We start from the raw sequence: 11578 nt of genomic DNA on the forward strand, positions 1-11578 counted from the left end.
GGTGCCAATGCATGAAACATATCCCCTGCAGTTGCACAAGCACACAGGTGCAGGCAGAGCTCACCTTTGCCCAGCCTGGCTCTTGCAAGAGACAAATTCTTGTCCAGGCCAAGAATCTGGGTGATAAAAATGCTCTTTGTTCTGTGGTCTTGCCATTTCCAAAAAATTTCTGCCACACCTCACCACACTGCATTGACTCTCTCCCTCTTCCATTGCACCTTGATCATAAAGGTGAGGTGCAACCCCCTGGAAAAAAGGGGCTTGATCCAGAAGGGAGCTCAGGAAGAAATTATTCTTGGCCATGTCAAAGGGTAAAGGCAAAACTGGCCCCAGAGGTGAAGCCGATCTGTTATTTTGATGGCTTTACCGCACAGACTTCTCCACACCTCCCCAAGCCCCAGAGCTGGGCACGGGGCTGCACATACACCCCGAGCACATGCGCGCACACACACACGCCCACACTGCTTTAGTATATTTTTTTTTCTTAGCAAAAAAATAAAAATTTATTGTCCTCTAAAAAAAAAAAAAATCCATCCTGCCCTTGGAAACTGTGACACAGATTGAGTTCTTTCCAGCCCCACATGCAAATTCACTCTGCCAAGAAAAGAGTCTAAACCAGGTTTCCGACAGCCAAAACACATATTTACAGAGTACGAGAGAACGACAGCTGAAATCACAGTTCTATACATGGAATCAACAACACGTTTTACACACCACCGATCACCATTCTGCCAACTTCTACACGGACTAGGGGCGCTTCTGCCCAGTGCCCTTCCTCCCAGGGAAAGTGGGGAAGAGACTGGTCAAGAATTGCCACCAGAAATACTGCAGTGTGTATTATTATTATTTTTTAAACGTATACTGTATTTGTTTTAACAATGGAAGCTACGGAGTGGGGAAGCCCCAGAAATCTCTCCGATGCAGTCACTGGTTTGCAGGAATATTTCACCTTTAAAATACTAGGTTTTACATCAGTAACATCTATTTTGCTGTTGGCCATCACTCCAAGGATTATTAATTCTGGAGGAAAACACTGGTAATATTCTTCCTTCCCAGATGGGGGAAAAGGAGAAAGAGGAAGTTCGGAGGCTGGTGGAACAGCAATGAATTACTGAGTCCATTCAGTGTTATGGGCTTCCTCACAGGGTAAGGACTTCTCTTCATTGTCTCAGCTGCACAAGCCTTGCAAGTGGCTCAGGTTCAGCTCCAGAGATGTACAGAAAGTATAAAACCCTTCGGCAGGGGATCAGCTGCAGTGGCCCCCTTTGAAGGGGTGGGGGGGATCTGCTTAAGGAAAGTTGTGCTCCAGCTCTGAGACTTTCCCCCAGTCCCTCCTGTGCCACTGTGTCTCTGCCACAGCTGGCCTGCAGCTACATCATCTAAGGCTGGAGATGATCTAAAAGTGGTCCTGTTAGCCCAAAGCGATGCCAAAATTCTTCAGCTCCTGGCTATCACCTACAGCTCTAGCCTTGCTTTTTGATCTCTATCTACCCAGGATAGCATTGTCTTAAGCCATCTGCTTCTATATTGTTTTTCCATAATGTAAAAGTTTATTGACCTTTAAGATACTGTGGTTTCACAACACCATCAAGACTCCCTTTCTGTAGCTTAGAAGTGTCCAACCTGCACAATTAACCACCAAGGTTAACACTTCCAAAGCTCCCAAAAGTTTTGGGAGGAAAATATCATTATCCAAGAAGGAGTCTGTGTGAAGAGGCAGGACCCAGACATGTTCATGGCTGTTCAGTAACAGCCAGCTGGGCTGCTCGTCAAGAAGCCTTGTGGACCAAAACTTCATTTTGAAGCGTGACTCGGCCAAAAAAAGCCCCCTTAGTTCTGATGTGTTACTGTGTGTCCTGTAAAAGGGAGTTTCTGCTTCAGAAGGAAGCTTGACAGTACATTACCGGGGCTGTACGTATTAGCACCAGGTTTATTTCAACAAGACTCTTCTTACACCATACAGAAGCTGACCACAGACTCTTGAGCTTTAAGCGCAGTGCTGTGATGACAATTCATCCTTCCTGCCTGGGGCAGGCAGTAACAACTGCTGGAGGGGGTCAGAAGTGCTGCCTTTTTCCCCTGCTCTCACCTCACTTGGTTATGAAATTGTCATATAAGTGGCCCCCTAAAATATTTGAAAAATATGCAAAGATGAAGTTCTCTCTTCCATCTGATGCTTAAGAAAATAATTCACATTTCAGATTTGTTTTTTTTTTTAAAGCAGCAAATTCATAGAAACCTAAATTTAGGAAGTCTTTCTTAAAGAACCAGAGGAAAGTGAGAATCAGCCTATGTGCTTGTGCAAAGAGAGTGCTGAAATATATTGGGGTGGAGCAAGGGAAGGGGCTAGTGCTAATTCCTTCAGGCTGTTCTGCCATGAGTGCAGTGTGGCAATGGAAAGTTAAAATTCAAGGGCCACAAACGGTTGAAGATTTGAATTCTTTGGTCCTTCAGTATAAGTTTTAAAACAGAGAAACTCTTACTCAAAAGGGAAAAAACATGCTTTCTCTGGCCTGGAATTTTCCTTGTACCGCCCCTGCCTAACCACTGTGCCCCCACAGAGACTGGGGGCAAATATCTCTTCCCCCTAGACCCAACAGCTCTGTGTCACACCACGACTGGCAGTCCCAGTGAGACAGGCAGAGCTGCCATCAGGGGACAAGCAGCATCTGAGGAGAAGGGACAAAGAAGTGCCCCTGGGAAATCAGATGCAGTCATGCAGCCAGGTGTCAGACAGTTCTGAAAAAAGAGGGTTGGCCAAAGGCAGCATCACCCTGAACAGTCCCACAGGGTGGTAGGAGAGCAGATAAACCACCACACTAATAAAAAGTGTTACAAACCAATAGCCAAAACAGGCTGATCAGCTCTGGTTCTTATAAATATTAAAGACCTGATTCAAGAGTTTATTTCCTATGATTTAAGTTAGTTACAAAAACTTTTTAGTAAATTTTTATCTTAATTGGGCTTTTTCCCCCCTCCCTCCACTTTTTTTTATTTTTTTTTTTTTTTCTAAAAAAGAAATGTTCACGTATCTTAATAAAAGGTCTTTCCTTAAGATCAGACCAAGGCAGATGCGCTGCCCCATGGCACAGACATTCAAAGGCTATAACCAAACAACATAGCCACAATAGTCACTCAACAGTGTCTCTCCATAAAAAAAAAAAATTTAAAAAAAACTGATGCTAGTTACAATAAAATACACATGGAAAAAAAGCATTTTTACCAAAAAACCCAAAAACAAGTTAATGGGAAAAACATAAAAAAGAACTACACAGAGCTGCACTTAAGAGATCATCTGGGAATGCATATTAACGCCTTCCATGTAAAGGAAAGGTGGAATTATGGAAGCAAACCTAATTATGTCTTTGCATTAAATATGAAGCTTTCTGAGAGGCTCCGGTAAAAATTCAGTTTTCCTACAACAGTGGGCTGCTGGAGCTTCCAGTGCTTTTCCAGGTCAGGGAGGGATAGCACAGGCTGCATCCCTGTGCAAAATAAAAACGTTTTAAGTCAACTGAGTGGCCTTTTGGTTGAGATCCCAGCAGGTTACTGCAATCCACCCGATGTAAAAATCCAGTGGACACACTGGTAAAGGAAGTCACAGGAAAGCTCAGCTACTGGACAGGTCTGAGCTGGTGGCATTTCTTTGTCATGCTGGACTTTCTCTGTCACCACAGGCATATATGGTCTCTAGCATAAGGGCTTCTGGACCCAGCAGTCCACAATCCATCCTTGAGGTGCTGACACTGGCAGCATGGACTCTGTCCAACAAAAGTGTCCTCAGACTACCTGGAATTGTTTCATGCATTCCAGTAGTGACTATGAATGGGGTCCCTGTTGCTAAAACAAAATTAATCTGGTCTGAAACAGTAAAAAGTCTCTAGACAGCCACCAGACAAAGCGCTGCCTGGAGAGAACTAACTTCTGCATCTGTATTTCTTTCATAAAGGGCTTTAGCTGACACAAAGAAATAATTCTAAGGCTGCTCAGACCTGGAACATGGTAGCTGTATCAGCAATGAACACTAGTCACTGAATTTTGGGGCTTGGCTTGCTCTAGGTCCAATACATTTTTTTTCCCTCTTTTCTTCTTTTCATACAAATATACAAAGAGTGTAAAAAAAATTTAAAAAGCGAACTTTGCTGATTAAATGACAGACAAAGTTCCTGCACATTCAGAGATCGGCAACGTGAGGCCCACCAGGCAGGCACCCAGCAGAGCTTCCATCAGGGAGGACAGCTTTAACCAAGCTGGGTCAGTGAAAGAGCAGGGAGATCGAAGACAGGAACAAGTCATTTCAATCCACCTCGATCCTCCCTGTGATCTCAACTCTTCCTCTGGAAAGCACATGGAAGCCCCTCTTGCCCACTCTAAATCCTTCTGGAAATAGTCAAAAATTTGTTATCACCTAAATAGAAAAGAGGGGAAACACAGACTCTTTGCAAATGGCCCTTTGATCTGTATTAAAAACAGCTCTCAAAGTTCCTCAAGAGTTAGAATTAGTGGGGCACGGGTGAGGGGCAGTTTAGATACGGGATGTAAAATATTAAAAAGTGCTCTGCAACTAATTTTTGTTTGATGTGTGTATGTGCATGTGTGTGCATATACATACATACACAAACATGCACATACACACATATATACATATATATATATACACATACATATATATATGTACACATACATATATATGTACGTATGTATAAAGTTAAAAAGTTCTATACGATATGATTAGAACAAGTGTCCTTGGAAGGTCACGACTGGAGAGAGTGGGGCCTGTTGGGATGGCAGATGGGGCACTCACCCTCCTCGGCGCACGTTTCACACAGCACTGCGTGTTGGCACGGTAACACCACCCGGTTCTCCTCCTGACACTTAAGGCATTTCACTGACTGCATCTGAAATACCGCCTGCAAGAGAGGGGGACAGGGCAAAACATAAGCATCAAAGTCACAAAGCAAACCGGCTCCCGTTCTGCACTACGCAGTGTGGGGAAGGACTCGCAGCTGTCTGCCCATTCAGCTTCTGAAGCAAAAGCAAAGCAGCACAGCATGATGTCTTTTTAGGACCTTTTGGATCAACAGAGCAGCTTTGACTGACTTAAACTCTGTACTTCAGGCACAAAGCAGAGGCAGGTATTTCCCTGTAAGTTGGTTAAAACTCACTTTGGCTACATCCACATGGAATTGCTTTGATAGGCTTCTGATTTCTGGCTGTATGAAAGAAAAGGGAAAAAAGCCGCAATCTGCAGGAGCAGAGAGAGCAAAGTCCTGCCCTGCCAATCCCTAGCACTCACCTTATCGACTTTCTCCAGGTTTGCCCGCAGCTGTTTCTGTAGGGTGTAAAGCGAAGAGAGTGAGAGTGTTTCCAGGTCAGAGAAAGAACGCAGAAACTGAGGGTCCTGGCCTGTGTGGATCCTCTCCAGCTCCTCCTGCAGTTTCTTCACTTGCAGCTCCAAGGCTTCCCTCTGTTCCCGGGCCAGTTCACATTCCATGTTAGCTGTGCTGGCGCGATCATTTGCTTCCTCTGCCTCCTTTTTCCAAGCATCACAAGCCTACAAGTTCCAACAAAGAGGGTAAAAGAAGCAGTCTGAAAACTCACTCAGCCTCTAAGAGAGAATACTGGGCAAAAATATCCATTTGCATAGACTCCTCACTAGAGGCATGTTCTGTCCAATCTGCCCTGTTTCCAAATTCTGAAACAGCCTTGGAGCTTCGCTTCAAAGCACTGCTCATTCCAGATACCCCATCTGGCTGGGCTGTGGTTCTACAGATTTGGCTCATACCATTAAGGGGATGAGCTTTGCATACCAGCAAATTGTCATGGATCTAAGTCAGCTGGCAGGGCTAAGAGACTGACAAGCACTTCAGTGTATCTGTTATGACACCTGGCCTCGCACTTCCAGCATCTGAACACATCAGACACAGAGATTCAGACCCTCATTCCAAGGCAGAAGGAAGAATAAGAACAGTTGAGAGAGTCTGTTTGTAAAACCTACAGCTGTTCCCATCACCTCAATGTCTGGAAAGTCTCTCTTTAAAGGCTGACATCCTCCAACTCCTTTACACTCCCTAATCCCTCTTCCTAGGAGTTGCTCAAGTACCTGTTTGGCTTGTTTCCAAGACTCTTCCCACTGCTTTATTGTGCTGTTGGCTTCATCCAGTTCTTGTCGCAGCCGTGCCAGCTCCGCAGCACCTGGACCTGACAGAAATGCAGGTGAGGTACTGGGCGAAAAACTCCCCGAAGCAAAGTGTTCCCATATGCTGCTGTTCATCCCATTTAAACCTGTTTCACAGGGAAATAGAGAGGGTTATGTCACAGGTGCTGGCAGTTTCCCCATTTCCTCCCTACCCTTGTGAAATCCAGGATTTGAAAATGTGTACATAGCAAAAAGAAGATCATCTTAAGAATTACTTTCATCCCCAGGACACAGGAGTCCATCACAGAGGGACTTTAAAGGGGAAGTTTCACACTGTCAGGCCTCATCTTTAATGATACAGGGAGGGCCCAAGAAACTGAGTGGGGGCAACTTTTGAACCAGGCTGTTTTTAGAAGCATTGATTTTAGAGCAGAGCTGACTACCAGACTGAATCCCTCTTCTCATACAAGAACCTCAGAACTACTTACTACCTTCCTACTTTTCTGGGCAGCACAACCATCAGTGTTGGTGAACAGATTGGTTCACACAGCCAACCCAGGTGGTGCTTCCTCTCACACTATATATCTCAAGAAAACTGCTTTTGTCTCCTCACCTTGGTGCTTAGAAAAGCAGGATTATTTCCCGAACAGTGAGACTAAAATGCACCATCCTCATTACTATTTGCAGATGGAAGAAACATCACTAACTGGAAAACCCTGTTTATAAACAAGTGGAGGCAATAGTATATACACCAGCTCCATCCCCTGCAGAGATCTAGCAGAAAGCTAGTGATTGGCACTGGAGAAGACTAACTAACCACTTCCCTATTTTAGCTTGTTAAAATAATTTGTCTTTTCAGGAAGACATTTAAGGCTTAAGAGACAAAGCAGTAGAAAAACAGCTGTAAACAAAAGTGGCTGTTTTTCGCAGACTCCCAAGGTTTGTACTCTTTTAACAACAAAAATACTTTTACTTAAAATAAGCATCCACACTTTGCACTCAGGGGAGAACCAGCAGGAAAAAGCTCATATTGAGACAGAGCTACTGAGTGATGTGATTACTTTTGCATACAGACATGCACCAGTTCGATGTAACAGACATTTTCATTTAGTGGTGCTCACCACTGGGTGTGGACATTCCTAAATCTAACTGCATTTAGTAATTCTGATTTTACAGCAGCTGAACTGACTGTGTCTGCAAGCAAGCCCTGGGGCCAGTAGCCTCTCAGTGAGGACTAACCCAATGCCACTTACTTCTCATTTAGTGCCAGCCAAGACACAAATGGTTACCAAAAAATACAGTTGAAAAGAATAGTAACTTGTCTTCACTAAGGGCTTAGGTGCATTAAGAAGTAATTTAGCAGAGCAAGAAGGGCTCTTCACTGGCTCAGGCCACATAGCACAGATCTACGTCAGCTGCTCTGAAGCACGCTTGGTTGAGAGCAAGAAGTTTTAATGGAACCTCAATTCACATTTTGTTTTTCAAGCTCCAGTTTTCTTGAAAGGGAATCTAGCACTAAGCAGGATGCTGGCAAGCCACAAGTTCTGACATAATGCTGACCAAGCTTATCTTGTCGTTTCTTTTTTGCTCCCTCTTTCCACCTGCTGTTCTTATTTCATAGTGGAAGTAGCAAGGCCCTTTGGTTAGGAATGCCTTCTCTGCACATTTTGCATCTTGCACAGTGGAAACTAGCCCAGGTATTTTTAACTCAACTGCAATAAAAATAAGTAATAACTACACGCACTACACACTAACTTATGTGCATCAGCAAGTCACATGGAATAGATAGATTCCAGATTCCCAACTGCTGGGTTACTATTTAAGTATCTTACCAAAACTTCAGCAAAAATGGTTTTGTTATATTACAGAAAAAAACAGCTTTTTTCTTAAAAATCAAGTATTTAAATTCATTTGTGAATTTCCTGCATTTCTTTGGCTTTTTATTTCTATAACTACGTAGTCAAGACAGTTGTAGCTAACTTGTTTCTTCTGAAATTAAAGCCAGGCCTTATCAACAAGTTTTCCTTTTCTTACTGAAACTGGGATGAACAGCCAGCCTTCAACAATAATTAATAGCAGAGATGCCCTCTGATGTCTCTCTTCTTATTACAACAATTGTAAAAGCTGTTAAAGCCAAACAAATAGCAATTGCAAGGCATGGAAGCATGGTTTTGGCCTACACAAACAAGGGATGCAGTTACACAGATAAGTGCATGCAGAAATAGATTACAAAAGCATGTAATCATTTTATCAGGTTAAGCTGAATATTGAAGATTAAAGCATATCTCAATTTTGAAGAAGCATTTACGTCTAATATCAACAGAGAGAACTAATATTTATTAACAGAAATAAGTAGAGGCAGTGTCACTGTAGTCTTAAGCCCAAAGAAGTCTGCTGCTCCAGGAAACCCTGTGCCTGGATAATAAAATACATTTGGTCCCTCAGTTCCCAGTTCTGCCCAATACTGATGAAGCTCCAAAGCAATTTCTCTTCCCTTCACAGTCTCTCATACAGGAAACAGATCATCAAGGAGGTGGGGGGACAGGAGCAAAGGGGCAAAGTCTGTACTGCAAAACTGTCTGCAGAATGCCAAATAGGAGAAAAAAAATCACAATGACCCAAGTCTGTTCTACGAGCTCCTAGAAGCCAGTAAGATCAACAAGCAGTCCCCACGGGCAAACTGCAATCCCCACCTTAAATAAGCAAAGCTGAGAACCCAACTCTAAGTTTTTTGTAAAGTGAAAGCTCAGCACAGCATTGTTCTCAGGAAAAGGCAGAACTCTTCCCCCTGAAAGGCATCAGAGCAAGTCACTTAACCTATCTGTCCCTTTTTCTCAGCCTAGAAACATGGAAAGTAGAGGGAATTGCTCCCTTCTTCACAATGAATTAGCTGATTTTTGGTAAAGCAACTTCTAGTACTGTTGCTGTTCTCATGGGAAGAAGAGATAACAAATGGCAGCAGTGAAATATATTAAAATTAAAGCTAACTTAAAAGAAAATACTTACATGGCACAGACAGGCATGTACATGGGACACACACACTGTGCATTTACCTAATGATCCATGAGAAGCTGATGTCCCCAGGAATGTGTTTTCTGATTGGCTTAAGTGTCCCTGGGGCTGATGAAGGAAATGCGATGAGAGGCTGACCGGTGGAGAAGGAGAGGCAGAGTGAAAGGAGGCAGAGCTTCCAAGGGACCCGGGGATATTTACAGGAGCAGAACTTTGCAGCAAACTCCCACCTGGACAAAGAACACACAGAGAGGATGGCTATGTGTGACCATGAAGTATGGGCCAGAGCACAGTGCAGGAGTTCAGAGCAGGTGTTAGCTTCCCTCTCTCCTTCCTAAGCCCCTCGGGATTCCCTCTGCTTCTCATCAGGTTTCATTCCCTTCTCAGCCTTTAAGAGGAGCACTGAAGCTGCTGTCCCATGAACCACGTAGGTTAAAATCCTCCAGAGTTCAATGGACCACTCTTTCATTGGCCAAAGCAACAAAAGGTTCTCTGAGCAGAGTGCAGTCCTTATCAGTCTAGAGAAGATGAATTTGATATTTGGTGAAATACTTTGTAATGAAAAACTCACTTCTAAAACACATGCCTCTGCCTTTAACACTTCCAAACAACCTGTAGTGAGAAGACTATCATGCTGGGTCAGGTCAGGATCTGAACTGCTAAGCATCAGTGACTAGCTTTAGGCATTTTAGACATACTTGAGTGCCTGGATCTATCAGTAATAAAAAACCCCCAACTAAACATAAGTCCATCCTCCAAAGACATCACACTTCCCTTACACAAGAGGTCATTCTGTCTGCCACACACAGACTGAGGGAGATCTCAGCCCTGCTCCCCACTTTCCTGATCTCCCTTCTTAGACCACCAGGTAACAGCCAGACCTGATGTGAACAGAGGGAAAAGCAGTGTGAAGGATCTCTAAGCCACTGCAGATGGGTAGTGGCAGAAGCAGGGCTATCAGCAAACATGCACAGTAAACTTTTTGACCAGGCTCTTATCTTTCACAGGGAAGTGGAAGCAATATCCTTTAGGGTCCCTTCACAGGTCCCTTCCTACCTCAATACAGCTCCAGGCAGTGTAGTTCCCTTGGAAACCTTCAGTCCAACAAAGTTAGCTCTCATTCAAAACCTGTCTTACACAGCAAGGGTAGCCAGAAACTACAATGACTTCCAAAAAGCTATGAGACTTTTTTTTTTTTTTCCCTGGACGCTCATTAGAGACAGGTAGAAGAGGCCTTAGCCTACCTCCACATATTAAAATGAGACAGACATTACAGGAATCAAATCAGCAGACCATGATGACACTGTGTGACAGATGGATAGCATTACCAGGTCAGTGAGTTTCCTGTTACTGCTAGGGAGAGTTTTCTGCTTAAGATGCAAATCGTTATACTTTGGCCTGTTTTTAAAGGTATCAGATGCCTTCTAGAAAAAAAAAAAAAAAAAAAAAAAATCATCAAGCAAGTCCCATTCAGTCTCAAGAAACTTCCCCAAGACACCTGGGCCCAATGGCAAGAACTCAGCTCTGTGAGTCAACAAGGGCAAGCTTTCACTTCAAAGATGCTCAGCGGTTGTCAGAGTTTGTTATCATTGCTGTTTTAACCAATGTTATTTTGGGACTGGTTTTAGAGCTTTGTTGGGCTGGCTCCACTGAGGTGACTGGGCAACACTGCTTGGCAGAAGATAAAGAAAGCTCTGTTGCTTTCATGTACCTATCATGATGCCACTCGTGTGGGGCACTGTGCTGCTGTCAAATGTCTTCTCCAGGGCAGCCACTCCGAATTCATTCAGGTCCAGGTCATCCAAGGCAGACTCTGCCAGACACAGAGGTACCAATTATGTTATAAAGGACCAACAACTTCAAGAGATAGGACGGCCCAAAGAGCCTACATGCAGAGGAGCCTTTGCTCTCTATTTGTCAGTCTGCACGGCCCTACTCTCCGCCCTGTGCAACGCTGCTCTTAAATGGTTTGGCAGAAGTGTCACGGGCAGCTTTTCAGTTCAGGTTCTTTTGCCTGATCTGATGTATTTTTGCCTCAAAGTATTCCCAAATGTTATATGAAAACAAAAATTTGATCAAGTAACAGCAGTTCCCATAAGTCTTCCCCAAACTGCTCTTTCAAGTCTGTCTGTAATATGCAGTAACACTGTTTTATGACATGTCTGGGTCTGGTTTATGCTTTGTCCCTATTTTGCTGAAGAACCACTTAGAAAAGAAATATCAGTAGAAGGGAACACTTCAAAAACATCTCTGAGGTTCAAAGATGGGTAAAATAAAGCAAGCTTATGAATGCCTCCAAATGTTACATCTATTTGAACATGCCTCATCACTAACCATGATCAATATAATTCCATCCCACACATGCCCACTCATTTCTATTATTATTGTTAACCAATTAGTGAGATCACCTCAGAAACGTCAGATTGG

General features: G+C 43.6%; 1 protein-coding gene across 8 annotated transcripts in view; it reads right to left on the minus strand.

Moving 5' to 3' along the window:
- Nucleotides 1–620: 620 nt before the first annotated feature.
- Nucleotides 621–11578, minus strand: part of UNK (unkempt family zinc finger) — a 27026-nt gene continuing 16068 nt past the window's right edge. For 6 of the 8 annotated variants that reach the window (XM_026861009.1, XM_026861006.1, XM_026861004.1 and 3 more), the window contains 5 exons: nucleotides 10863–10964; nucleotides 9193–9381; nucleotides 6104–6285; nucleotides 5297–5554; nucleotides 621–4910 (listed from right to left, as the gene is read on the minus strand). In XM_026861009.1, coding sequence (XP_026716810.1) covers nucleotides 4755–4910; nucleotides 5297–5554; nucleotides 6104–6285; nucleotides 9193–9381; nucleotides 10863–10964 — 887 coding nt within the window. In that variant the 3' untranslated portion in view covers nucleotides 621–4754. The remainder of the gene's footprint in view (nucleotides 4911–5296; nucleotides 5555–6103; nucleotides 6286–9192; nucleotides 9382–10862; nucleotides 10965–11578) is intronic. The other 2 variants (XM_026861005.1, XM_026861007.1) reach the window with 2 other exon arrangements.

The sequence above is a fragment of the Athene cunicularia genome (genome assembly GCF_003259725.1).
Source record: "Athene cunicularia isolate RWA chromosome 18 unlocalized genomic scaffold, athCun1 chr18_part1, whole genome shotgun sequence".
Taxonomy (NCBI): Eukaryota; Metazoa; Chordata; class Aves; order Strigiformes; family Strigidae; genus Athene; species Athene cunicularia.